Here is a 14,425-nt window from a genome sequence, read left to right on the forward strand (position 1 = left end):
ATTACAGTAATTGTGTGGTGTTGAGAGAAATGCAGCAATGTCAGAGTGGAGGATGCACCATTCTCATTTACTGTCACTAAATATATTACAATGAGGAGCTAATCTGAGACAAACAGAGGACTATTCTGCTTATTGTGTTAGGTGCAATAATTAACCAATGGTGGAGGAAACCGGAAGGAAGTAAATGACACTATTTATGTCATGAGTTACTCACAGAGCTGATCCTGTGTTTCATTTGCCTCAATTTATGTCATGTGAGGAAAATTATTTTATGCTTAGCCTCTTTGGAGCTAGATGCTGAATACCACCCTTGTAGTAGATATAACATTACTTTAATGGGTTACTAGTACTACTGAAGTAAGGCAAAATGTTTTGTCTTGTAGAGTTTTCTAGCAAGATGTAAAAACCAGGCATCCTCTGGCTGGGGGTCATGTGACCAAGGCATTATGTACCTGTCAGTGATTAACTCTATTGTATGATTTGGAACAATAACATTTAATGCAGAAAAAACGCTTCTCTTAGTTGGAACAGATATTCCAGTATGTGGTGCTAACCCGGAATGTGACCTTAGGAGAGGTGTATTCTTTGTAAGTGACTCACTATATGTTTAACCTTTCCAATAGCATACAGTACTTTACAATAATAGTAGCAGTAAAATGCTGCCAGTGCCTTTTGTGTTAGTATTGTACACTACGTATTGTAGAAACTGGTGCCTATTTTGCGGTTTCAGTGTTTTACCTATAATACAGAACACTACAGCAATGTATGTACAGCCCAATGAACACTCTGAAGGGCATTTTATTCTGGTGCTCCGGACTTACAAGGAGCACTAGTGTAACACATACTGCTACCATATTATCCCTACAATTGCTATGTACTTTGAGTATGCTTTTTAATAACATTAAGATGCTTACTAACTCTTAGTAAAAGCTCTTCTTTCCTTTTAGTTAGAAAATAGGATTTTGGTACTTACCAGGTAAATCCTTTTCTTTGAATCCATAGGGGGCACTGGAGTACTCTAGGGATATGGACGGTTCCACAGGAACTAGGCACTGAATAAATTAAAATTTGAGAGTACTTCCCCCCTCCATATCCCAGAGTACCTCAGTGTTTTTTTACTGAGCCGAACAGGAGCTATAGAGGTTAATGGAGAATTACATATAACAAACGGACAACAATAAAGTTGACACATAACGTTACTGACAACTATCAGTTGACACCAACCCGATAAACTTGCTAATTTGAACCAGTCGGTTACCATAAGATCCCCTTAACTTACCACAAGCCAGGTAAAACTGCTCTGGGTGGGCGTCCAGTGCCCCCTATGGATTCAAAGAAAAGGATTTACCTGGTAAGTACCAAAATCCTATTTTCTTTTTCACCCACTAAGGGTAACTGGAGTACTCTAGGGACGTACCAAAGTTTCCCCCCTGGGCGGGAGAGCTGTTTGGCACCTGTAACACTAGACGACCAAAGCTAGATGCTGATGCCGCAAAAGTATCAAACCTGTAAAAGCGCACAAACATATGCACTGAAGACCATGTAGCCGCACTGCAAAGCTGTGTCGTAGAACTCCACGACCAGCTGCCCATGACATTCCCGAAGAACGTGTGGAATGAGCTATTACTGATGTAGGCGGCTGTAACCTAACATGAAGGTAAGCCTGACGTATGGTCAGTTTTATCCATCTGGATAAGGTCTGCTTAGAAGGTGGCCAACCCATCTTGGCCGCATCATAGAGAATAACAATGTATCCGTCTTAGGAACTGCAGACGTTCGGAATACATAAACGCGTAATTCGCGTACCACAACCAAAATTCCAGAATCTCCTGTTAACACAGGAACTACTATTGGATGATTGATGTGAAAAGAGGACCCTACTTTTGGCAGGAAAGCGGGATTCGTCTAAAGTTCCGCTCTGTCATTATGAAACACTAAATACGGTGGCTTGCATGACAAGGCACCCAAAACTGAAACCCGCCCTGCCAAAGCTAAGGCTAGGAGAGAAATTGTTTCCCAAGTGAGAACCTTAATATCCACTTGTTGTAAGGGTTCGAAACAAAAAGACTATAAGAAATCTAAAACCAGATTCAAGTCCCATGGCGCAGTAAGTGGAGTGAAATGGAGGCTGTACTTTGAGGACACCCTGCATAAAGGTGTGTACCGACGGCAATAGAGCCAATCTTCTTTGAAAATAAATTGACAACACAAATATCTGCACCTTTAGTGTGGATAAACGCCGACCTCCATCTAACCCCATCTGTAGACATAACAAAAGAAGGGATAACTTGAAAGATGATGTCGGAAACTTCCGAACTTCACACCAACCTATATAGGCACGCCAAATTCTGTAATAATGATCTGCCGTAACCGGCTTCCTAGCTCGTAACATGGTTGGTATAACCTATTCTGGAATGCCCTCTCTTTTTAAGAGGGCTGTCTCAACAGCCACTCCGTCAAATGCAGCCGCGCTAAATCGGAGAAAAAGAACGGACCCTGTTGTAACAGGTCCGGACGCAGTGGGAACGGCCAAGGAACGTCCGCGAGTAGACCGCGGAGATCCGAAAACTAAGCTCTCTGAGGCCAATGAGGCGCCACTAGTATGACTGTGACGGACTCTCTTTTGATCCGTTTTAGCAACAGGGAGCAGGGGAACACGGTGGAAACAAATACAGGAGACTGTATGGCCACGTGATTGTGAGAGCATCCATCGCCACTGCCTTTGGATCTCTCGTTCTGGACACGTACTGGGGCGTTTGATAATTGTGGCGAGATGCCATCAGGTCCACTTGCGGGTAACCCTACTTCTGGACCAGCATGTGAAACACTTCTGGATTTAATGCACATCCTGGATAAAAATCCCGGCAACTGAGATAATCCGCCTCCCAGTTGTCCACTCCCGGAATGAATACTGCTGACAAAATCACCTCGGCCCAATTGAGGACTCGAGCTACTTCCCGCATTGCCATGCGGCTTTTCGTTCCTCCTTGTTTGTTGACGTATGCGACCACCGTCGCATTGTCTGACTGCACCTGAACAGCCTGAGCCTGCAGCATGTGCACTGCTTGTCGTAGCGCATTGTAAATTGCCCGGAGTTCCAGGACATTTATAGACAGCACTCTTTCGTGATCCGCCCAGAGACCCTGGAGCTGAAAATTTTGAACTACAGCTCCCCAACCTCTGAGACTCGCGTCCGCCGTGAGAATTATCCAATTCCAGGCGCCGAACCGTTTCCCTGCGGTTAGATTCTGTACCTTGAGCCACCAGAGTAGAGACACCCTGGCCCTTGGAGACCACCTCACCCTGCGGTGAATCTGCAGAAGCGAGCCCGACCATTGTTTTTGGCATGCATTGCAGGCAGACACTGTACTCGTTAGGCCACAGCCAACCATTGCGAGCACATCCAGTTAAAAAGGACGTGAGTAAAGTCTTCCGAACTGAAGAGCTTCGAAAGCCGCCACCATTGTGTCTAATAGGCGAATGTACAAATGAACCGAGACTGTGCGAGGCTTGAGCACTAATTGTACCAGATGACGAATGACCTGTACTTCAGTTCGGGTAGGTAAATTCTTTGATTTACCGTATCGAGAATCATACCTAGGAATTGAAATCGTTGAGACGGAATCATTCAGGAATTCGCGTAGACAATGGTAGGAAATCAGATTCCCCCCCCCCCCCACTTGGTCTGCGATCTACTCTCGTTTGGAACGTAGCCAAAGTGGACGTTGTGCGCCACTAGCGAAGCTGAAACGCAAGAACCAACTGCCAACTTCACAGATGCTGTAGGCAGCAAGAAGTGTAAGGTGGTCTTTATTTAGGGCAAACCTGAACTGGAGCGCCCTGCCACTACAGCCTTGTTACCTCAAACCCTTACCAAAGCAGGGCGAAGCAACAGCCCTACTGCTGTGTAGGGTACACTCCGATAGGTAGTTAAACGCCCAATAATTGCAATTGTCTCTCATTGGAAATTGTTCAGCCTTCGCTGAGAACCTGACGTACTGGCCTGGTGCTATGAGGGCTGGCGGCGAATCGACCGCAACAATCTAGCTGAAACAGTAAATTTTCCCTTCTCAGGCAGTACATGCGCCCGCATTCCCCTCAAAGAGGACCGGTAAGGGTCTGTCTGTGCAGTCGAATTTGTCCGACACACTGTGTGACCAACTCTGCAGCGAAGCTGCTTGTTTGATTATGCATTAGACTTAGTGATCATGTACCCCGACCAGTAAGTACACCACGGAAGTAATCTGTGTATAAACCTGCATTATCGTGCATGTGGTTTCCAGCAATAGTGAATCTTCCTGTAGAGACATGCTGTCAAAAATAATTAATAAATTAAATTCCTAACAAGCCCCCGCTCCCCCAGAGGCTGAGTGTTGTAGGGCAGCAACTTCCAGCAAAGACCCAGGAAGTAACATTAAAAATGGTGTCCTACCATGTTTTTTTTTTTTTTTATTATATATATTACACCTGTTAAACCAGGATCTGAACCAGTGTCCATGCAATCACAATGTTCACTGTGGGCAGGAAGCCTAACCACTTGGCTACAGAGCCACCTGTTTAAATAATAAGCAAAGCTGCTATTTAAACATCAACTCTGGTGATGAAATGGTTGCTGTAGTGCCTTGCAATCCAGATGGTACCTGAACCCACAATCCCTGGTTTAGGAGGGCAGTGTCCTATCCATTAGGCCACTGGGGATCTGGGGAGGTGAGGCCTGAACTCACAATGTTTGCAGTGCTCAACAGATACTGTTTAATAAGCACTGTGTGCCGATGTAGTCTTGCTTATTGCAAAATAGATTTTTAATGTCAGCATATTATATATATATATATATATATATATATATATATATACACACATACATATATATATACACACACACACACATATACAACAATGTATATTCACACATACTCAGACCTTATAAATATATATATGTCATATATGCATACATACACACATACATATACACATACACATACATACACACATACATATATCCAGATATATCCTGATTCAGAGGTATAATAATTCTTAGAAGTCTGAAACTAAATGTGACCACTCACAGGCTTAAAAACCTGAGAAGTCTGCTGCTTAACCGCAGCTTAGTTAATGGGTCTCGTATCCAGTGTGGCGTGGCTGTAGATTTAAAAATACCTACAGCACCTTGTATTCCCAGGTGGCTAACCAGGCCCAACACTGCTTAGTTTCTAAGATCAGATGAGATATGGCGTATCCAATTGTGGTGTGGCTAAGTGAATTAAGCAAAGCTGCTGCAGGTGAGCCTGAACTCACAATGCTTGCAGTGCTCCACAGATACTGTTTTATAATCACCATGTGCTGACCAATTGTATAACACATCTTACTTTACAACAGTAAACAAAGCCAGTATTTGGCTGACCACAGCCATGATTCAGATTTGCAGTCTTTGGGATAATATCATTATAAACAGTTATGATAAAAATAATAGTAAGAGAAGTGAGTGTAGAAGACAATACAAAATACAACTTGCGCGACTCAGTAAATAGCACTAAGGTGTCTCTATAAATATATATCTGGCCAAGTGCAGTGCACGCCAGCAATATGCCTGATCCCAAATTCCCCTTAACACCCCTGCGCCTTCAATGGAGGAGAGATGTAATACAGGAAATTCTGGAAATACAACAGGAAAAACAACAGGAAGCATGGTTAAATATGTCCTCATGCTCACAGTATAACACAAAGTGCAGACTTATAATTATGTAAGCAGATTTAATAAACATACTATGTTGCATTCAAACCTGGACATACAACATGTATCCTGTTTAACAAAGACTTAATAGCCTATTGTAATACATATGCAGCGCTGCTGTATTCTAGAAACATACTTCTTTTATCAACAAGAGTTGAACATGAGATTTTATCCAGTGACCCTGACATTTCTGTGTGCAGGGAACATCACTGTGGCAGCAAAGTTACTCACTAGGCTATGGAGCCTGCCTTTTACAATAACTCTCATTTGTGTGCCCCCCCCTCCCTCCCGTGCTCCGTGTACCGTTCTCTATACACGGAGCCGGGCTATGGTGGAGAGGGTGCCGGAAGCAGCATCGAGGGCCGGGGAGCGCGCTGCATAGAGCCGTGGAGCGGTCTATGCATAAATCAACGTGGCCGGCGCGGCTCAGAGCGGCAGGGGGACACAGCATAAACAGCGGCGCTGGAAGCGACAGCGGGCGGCTGAAGGCAGCGGCAGCGGGCGGCGGCCACACACACACAGTATCCCACACAGCGGGGCAGCAGCGTGAGCTGACCGCCCCGTTCAACATACCTGGACCCTGTGGTGAGGGCTATGACGGGGCTTCTCTGTAAGTTCCGTCCAGCCTTTACTGCAGGTTTTAGTCCTGCACGTGGTGGTGAGGGAGCTCTTTCAGAGAGGTCCGACACCCACAGCTGCTTCAGCAGCTTCCACTATCCCGGACCCTCGCCTTTCTGGAAGGGGGGAAGGGATGTGGAACATTGAAAAATCAAAAATAAATCCAATAATTGTGGAGAAACTCCACAGGCCTAGTTGCTCGGTGAGCACCGAAAAAACACTGAGGTACTCAGGGATATGGAGGGGGGAAGTACTCTCAAATTTTAATTTATTCAGTGCCTAGTTCCTGTGGAACCGTCCATATCCCTAGAGTACTCCAGTGACCCCTAGTGGATGAAAAAGAAAAGAGGATTTTTGGTAGTATCCAATAAATCCATTTCTCTAAATCACTGGTACACCATGGGGTGTATGTAGCAGCCACTGTCCTAAAAGAGGCACTTCAGCTCACTAAACAGATATCTGCTGTCTCCTCATACAGGTGTTTGGCTTTCAGGTTCATGTTTTTTTCTCATACATCCTAGAGGATGGTGGGGATGCTTCAAGAACCATGGGGTATAGACGGGATCCGCAGGAGACATGGGCACACTATAAGACTTTGATTGGGTGTGAACTGGCTCCTCCCTCTATACCCCTCCTCCAGACTCCAGTTAGATTATGTGCCCAGTGAGACTGGATGCACACTGAGGAGCTCTCCAGAGTTTCTCAGAAAAAAGACTTAGGCTTATTATTTTCAGGGAGACCTGCTGGCAACAGGCTCCCTGCATCGTGGGACTGAGGGGAGAGAAGCAGACCTAATTCTCTGAGTTCAAAGGCTCTGCTTCTTAGGCTACTGGACACCATTAGCTCCAGAGGGTTCGATCACTTGGTGCGCCTAGCTGCTTGTTCCCGGAGCCGCGCCATCACCCCCCTCACAGAGCCAGAAGCTGGGTGAGTATAGGAAGATCAGAAGACTTCAGTGACGGCAGAAGACGCGTTTGAGGTACCACGCAGCGCGCCATGCTCCCACATATGTACGGCACTGCAGGGCGCAGGGGGAGGGGTGCCCTGGGCAGCATAGGACCCTCAAATAGCACTGGCAGAAGTGGAAACAGTGCCTAGGCACTAGTTACGGGACCCCCTCCAGTATAAATATGAAATTCAAGCGGGACTGAAGCGCGCCACGAAGGGGGCTTAGCCCTCACAGTTCTGACCAGCGCCATTTTTCTATTCACAGAAAGTTGCAGAGACAATGAGCCTGGCCTCCCACACTACTGTACAAGTAACAGGGTGCAAAACCGGGGAGGGGGGGGGGGGAGTGATTTGGTGCTAATTATTTATTTATAAAAGCGCTAACAGGTCTGGGCAGTCTTTTTACTCGCTTCAGTACCGGGATAGGCGCTGGGTTGCGAGCTGGCAGAACTCCCTCTGTGTCTCTCATACAGGCTTTGTTGTGGGTCTGTCTCCTATAGCCCCAGTGTGGTTGTCGGTACGTGTGTGTCGACATGTCTGAGTTCTCTTCCCAGGAGGAGGCTGGAGTGGGGACAGAAAATACTGTGAGAGTGACCGTGTCGGCACCGCCGACGGATGATTGGGTAAATATGTTGAGTGTTTTAAATGCAAATGTGACTCGGTTGACTAAGAGGTTTGATAGATCTGAGTCTAAGAGCTAGACATGGAGGAAATCCATGGAGGATGCTTTGTCACAAGCTCAGACCCCTTCGGGCTCACAGAAACGTGCATTTACCCAGATAGCTGATACAGATACCGACACGGACTCTGATTCCAGTGTCGACTATAGTGATGCCAGATTAAATCCAAAACTGGCTAAGAGCATTCAGTACATGATTGTGGCAATAAAAGAAGTGTTGCATATAACAGAGGACCCTGCTGTCCCTGATACAAAGGGTCTGTATGTATAAAGGAAAGAAACCTGAGGTAACGTTTCCTCCCTCTCATGAACTGAACGCGCTTTTTGAAAAGGCTTGAGAAAATCCTGATAAGAAGATACAGGTTCCCAAAAGAATTCCAGTGGCATATCCGTTTCCGTTTGGGGACAGGGAAAAGTGGGAGTCAACCCCCACGGTAGACAAAGCTTTATCGCGTCTATCCAAAAAGATGGTGCTTCCGTCTCCTGACACGGCAGCCCTAAAAGATCCTGCGGATCGTAAGCAGGAAAATACACTAAAATCCATTTATGTCACTATGGGTTCGCTACTCAGGCCGGCCGTTGCTTCGGCATGGGTGAGTAGCGCTATTGAAAAGTGGGCAGATAACTTGTCATCTGAGATAGATACCCTAGACAGGGATAACGTGCTTTTGACTGTGGGTCATATCAGGGACGCTGCAGCTTACTTAAAAGAAGCTGTAAGGGATATTGGCCTTTTGGGATCAAGGGCCAATGCCATGGCAGTCTCAGCTAGGAGAGCATTGTGGATTCATCAATGGAATGCTGATGCTGACTCTAAGAAGGCGATGGAGTCGTTACCGTTTAACGGTAGTGTCCTGTTTGGTGACGGCCTCACTGACCTGGTGTCTACGGCTACCGCGGGTAAGTCGTCATTTTTACCTTATGTTCCTGCACAACAGAAGAAAACGCCTCACTATTAGATGCAGTCCTTTCGGCCCAATAAATTAAAAAAAGGACGAGGGTCCTCCTTCCTTGCTGCGAGAGGAAGAGGAAGGGGAAAAAGGTCACAAGCTGTGGCAAGTTCCCAAGAGCAGAAGTCCTCTACGGCTTCTACCAAATCCACCACATGATGCTGGGGCTCCTCTGCAGGAGTCCGCACCGGTGGGGGCACGTCTCAGACTTTTCAGTCAGGTCTGGGTGCACTCGGACCTGGATCCTTGGATAGTAGAAATAGTAACCCAAGGATACAGATTAGAGTTTCAAGACGTGCCCCCTCACTGACTTTTCAAATCGACCTTGCCAGCTTCTCTTATAGAAAGGGAGGTAGTATGCGCTGCGATACTAAAGTTGTGTCAAAATCAAGTAATTGTCACGGTACCCCCGTCACAACAGGGGGAAGGCTTTTATTCGAGCCTGTTTGTGGTCCCAAAGCCGGATGGCTCAGTCAGACCGATTCTGAACCTAAAATCCCTCAATCTCTTTCTAAAATAATTCAAATTCAAGGTGGAATCTCTCCGAGCAGTGATCTCCAGTCTGGAGGAGGGGTATTTTATGGTGTCGGTCGACATAAAGGATGCCTACTTACACGTCCCCATATATCCTCCACATCAGGCTTTCCTGAGGTTTGCTGTTCAGGATTGTCATTGCCAATTTCAGACGTTGCCGTTTGGTCTGTCCATGGCATCGACGATTTTCACCAAGGTGATGGCGGAAATGATGGTTCTCCTGCGCAAGCAGGGAATCACAATTATCCCGTACTTGGACGATCTCCTCATAAAGGCGAGATCCAAGGAGCAATTGCTGAAAAATGTTGCCCCTTCACTGACGATTCTGCAACAACATGGTTGGCTCCTAAATTTGCCAAAATCACAGTTTGATCCGACGACAAGGCTGTCGTTCCTGGGTATGATTCTGGATACAGAATTACGGAGAGTTTTTCTTCCAGTGGAAAAGGCTCTGGAAATACAGAACATGGTAAAACAGATTCTGAAACCAGCAAAGGTGTCAGTTCTTCAATGCACTCGGTTGCTGGGGAAGATGGTGGCGGCCTACGAGGCCATTCCGTATGGCAGGTTCCATGCCAGGGTTTTTCAGTGGGACCTGTTGGACAAGTGGTCCGGGTCTCACCTGGACATGCACCGGAAAATAATTCTGTCTTCCAGGACCAGAATCTCCCTTCTGTGGTGGCTGCACAGTTCTCACCTTCTGGAGGGAAGCAGGTTCGGGATTCAGGATTGGATCCTGGTGACCACAGATGCAAGCCTCCGAGGCTGGGGAGCAGTCACACAGGGAAGAAATTTTCAGGGAAAGTGGTCAAGCCAGGAAGCTTGTCTGCACATAAACATTCTGGAATTAAGGGCCATTTACAACGGCATTCTGCAAGCAGAACATCTTCTTCGAGGTCTGCCTGTCTTGATTCAGTCAGACAACGTGACAGCAGTGGCGTACATAAACCGCCAGGGCGGAACAAGGAGCAGAGCGGCAATGGCCGAGGCCACGAAGATTCTTCGCTGGGCGGAAAGACATGCCAGCTCTCTGTCAGCAGTCTTCATTCCAGGAGTGGACAACTGGGAAGCAGATTTCCTCAGCAGACACGGTCTCCATCCAGGAGAGTGGGGTCTTCATCAAGAGGTCTTTGCAGAAGTGACAAGTCGTTGGGGAATTCCTCAAGAAGACATGATGGCGTCCCGCCACAACAAGAAACTTCAGAGATATTGTTCCAGGTCAAGGGACCCTCAAACGATAGCGGTGGACGCCCTGGTGGCACCGTGGGTGTTTCCGTCGGTATATGTGTTCCCTCCACTTCCACTCATTCCAAAGGTGATAAGGATTATAAGAAGAACAAGGGTTCAGGCGATACTCATTGTTCCGGATTGGCCAAGAAGGGCCTGGTATCCGGATCTTCAGGAGTTGCTCGTAGAAGATCCCTAGCCTCTTCCTCTTTGGGAGGACCTGTTGCAACAGGGGCCGTGCGTGTATCAAGACTTACCGCGGCTGCGTTTGACGGCGTGGCGGTTGAACGCCAAATCCTAGCCCGAAAGGGTATTCCCAGTGAAGTTATTCCCACACTTCTTCAGGCTAGAAAAGAAGTAACGGCAAAGCATTACCACTGTATTTGGAGGAAATATGTGTCTTGGTGTGAATCCAAGAAGGCTCCTACGGAAGAATTTCAGCTGGGGCATTTGCTCCATTTTTTGCAAGCAGGTGTGGATGCGGGCCTAAAGTTAGGCTCTATTAAGGTACAGATTTTGGCCTTGTCGATCTTTTTTCAGAAAGAATTGGCTTCCCTTCCAGAAGTTCAGACCTTCGTGAAAGGCGTACTACACATCCAATCTCCATTTGTGCCTCCTGTGGCACCGTGGGATCTTAATGTGGTATTGCAGTTCTTGCAATCGCATTGGTTTGAACCTTTGCGTAAGGTTGAGTTAAAATTCCTTACTTGGAAAGTAGTCATGTTGTTGGCCTTGGCGTCCGCAAGGCGGGTGTCTGAGTTGGAGGCTTTGTCTCACAAAAGCACCTATTTAATCTTCCATGCTGATAGAGCGGAGTTGAGAACTCACCAGCAATTTCTGCCAAAAGTGGTTTCATCATTTCACGTGAACCAGCCTATTGTGGTGCCAGTGGCTAATGACGCCTTGGCGGAATCGAAGTCTCTCGATGTGGTCAAAGCTTTGAAGATCTATGTCGCCAGAACGGCTCAGATTAGGAAAACAGAGGCTCTGTTTGTCCTATGGGCTCCCAACAAGATTGGGGCTCCTGCTTTTAAGCAGACTATTGCGCGCTGGATCTGTAATACGATTCAGCAGGCTCATTCTACGGCAGGATTGCCGTTACCGAAATCGGTGAAAGCCCATTCTACCAGAAAGGTGGGCTCATCCTGGGCGGCTGCCCGAGGGGTCTAGGCGTTACAACTTTGCCGAGCTGCTACTTGGTTCGGATCAAACACCTTTGCGAAGTTTTACAAGTTTGATACCGTGGCTGAGGAGGACCTCTTGTTTGGTCAATCGGTGCTGCAGAGTCATCCGCACTCTCCCGCCCGTTCTAGAGCTTTGGTATAAACCCTGTGGATCTTGAAGCATCCCCAGCATCCTCTAGGACGTATGAGAAAATAGGATTTTAATACCTACCGGTAAATCCTTTTCCCTTAGTCCGTAGAGGATGCTGGGCGCCCGTCCCAGTGCGGGCTGTATCTGCAGTTTGGTTATGGTTACGCTCATGTTGCGTTGAGTTCAGTCAATCTGTGACTGTTGTTGGTCATGCCGTTGCATGCATTGTTGTTGAATGCCATGTTGTACGGCGTGTTTGAGGTGTGAGCTGGTATGTATCTCACCTTAGTTTTAAAATAATTAAATAAATCCTTTTCCTCTAAATGTCCGTCTCCCTGGGCACAGTTCCTATAACTGGAGTCTGGAGGAGGGGCATAGAGGGAGGAGCCAGTTCACACCCATTCAAAGTCTTATAGTGTGCCCATGTCTCCTGCGGATCCCGTCTATACCCCATGGTTCTTGAAGCATCCCCAGCATCCTCTACGGACTAAGAGAAAAGGATTTACCGGTAGGTATTAAAATCCTATTTTATTTTATTTTTTTTAAAGTTCACATTCTTTGTCAGGTGTCAAACATGTATATAAAATTGGTGTTAATTCTGTTTGTATCCTCTGCTATGGGATATTGGAGGTAATTCAGACCTGATCGCTAGGCTGCATTTACGCACAGCGGGCGATCAGGTCGCGTCGCACGGGTACAAAGCGGATTGCCGCTCAGCGATGTGTTTGTGCAGAGAATCCATTTGCACGGGCATTCGCAAGATTAACAGGAAGAGGGCGTTTGTGGGTGGCAAATGACCGTTTTCAGGGAGTGGTTGGAAAAACGCAGGCGTGTCCAAGCATTTGCAGGGAGGGTTCCCGACGTCAGTTCCGGTCCCGGACAGGCTGATGTGATCGCAGCAGCTGAGTAAGTCCTGGGCTGCACAGAGACTGCACAGGATCAGTTTGTACTTCTCTGCTACACATGTCTTTGCACACTTGTACAGCTAAAATACGCTCCCCCTGTAGGCGACAACTATCTGATCGCAGCAGTGCAAAAATCGCTTGCTAGTGATCAGGTCTGTAATAGGCCCATTGACTTTAGCTATGCTGTCTGGTACACCTTCCTCTTGGATAATGCTTTGAGACTAGTAAAGGGACAGTTAGGCGCTTTGTCCTACTTTTCATAATATTGTTTCTAAAAGCAAGAGTGCTCCATACACTGCCAGCATTATGTCTGCCTCTTGATACTTAGCTTGCGAAGAAATCTAAGCAATATACTTGGGTGTCATGCTGTACCTTTCTTTCACTGTCCATAATACTGTAGATTTTCGTTGTCATAATGGCACATGGTTTCCAGTGAACAAGGGTTCCTTTGTGCATATACCATTTAGTTTCCCAAGGGAATATAGCTTCATCAAAGCAGCCTCTGTTTCCTCCCTATATGAATGATTTGGGACATTTTTGTCCTACAGTAGGTTGAACATAATTTTAATTATCTGTGGAACTTAAAGTTATAAAATAACAAATGTATTCTTGACAAGAACAAAGCAATGCAAACATGAAACAATCAGAATTGTTTAGAAGTTATAGATGTTATATGTGTACGTTGCTAGCTGCACTGTTCCTAATTTTGTAGAGCTACTGAATATGCCTGGTGCTGTATAGATAAATATAAACATTATATGTATGTGTGTATATTATAAAGTTGTCATAAATCTACATTACAGTAATACTTGTTTTTTCTTTCTTTTTTCCCCACCTCCCACACTTGATGCATTTCATCTACAAAAGTGATAAAGAGGCTTTAAACCAGCCTAGAAACATTGATATACCCTACATGAAGGGTGCAGAATCTGCCCCACAATATAAACTAATTAAAGATATATCATTCTAGCATTGTATAAATAACATTTATATACTTAATAAAATAGACATTTTATTGATCTTTATAGTAAATAACAGGTAGAACAATGTTTGTTATACTTATAAGTTTGTAATACATTATTTTAAAATAAAAAGTACCTGTTACATATGAATGTTAGAAATCTGTACATGTTTATGATGTATAATGTATTAATGAATTAATTGTTATTTAATACTCACACAATAGTAAAGAGTATTTTCATATTGTTTGGACTTGTGTTTTTTTTTTACTTTTAAATCAATTTTTGCCCTAGCTACACCACTTCATAGGAAAAGAAAGATTTGCTCTAGTGACAAGATCAAATATTTAGCCAACTGAAGTGAAATTTTAATTATTGCAGTTGTAAGTCTTACATACATCTATACTTTATAGACTTAAAATATGACATGGACCCAGAGCACAGGCCCCCTTAGAAAAACATGCAAGGCATGCTGGTAAGTACATGGCGTTGCATGAGATGAAATGAACAGTACTAACAGCCCCAGCAGCTAATCCCTGCAATATAGCCATGTACACTCT

The 14,425-nt window shown here is 45.6% G+C and overlaps 1 protein-coding gene across 4 annotated transcripts in view; it reads left to right on the forward strand.

The window, feature by feature from the left end:
• Positions 1 to 14,039, forward strand: part of RUFY2 (RUN and FYVE domain containing 2) — a 146,770-nt gene extending 132,731 nt beyond the window's left edge. For 3 of the 4 annotated variants that reach the window (XM_063961579.1, XM_063961578.1, XM_063961580.1), the window contains exon 14: positions 13,774 to 14,039. In XM_063961579.1, the coding sequence (XP_063817649.1) occupies positions 13,774 to 13,876 (103 nt within the window). In that variant the 3' untranslated portion in view covers positions 13,877 to 14,039. The remainder of the gene's footprint in view (positions 1 to 13,773) is intronic. The other variant, XM_063961581.1, reaches the window with a different exon arrangement.
• The last annotated feature ends 386 nt before the right edge of the window (positions 14,040 to 14,425 follow it).

Source organism: Pseudophryne corroboree, chromosome 3 (genome assembly GCF_028390025.1).
Source record: "Pseudophryne corroboree isolate aPseCor3 chromosome 3, aPseCor3.hap2, whole genome shotgun sequence".
NCBI classification, from domain to species: domain Eukaryota; kingdom Metazoa; phylum Chordata; class Amphibia; order Anura; family Myobatrachidae; genus Pseudophryne; species Pseudophryne corroboree.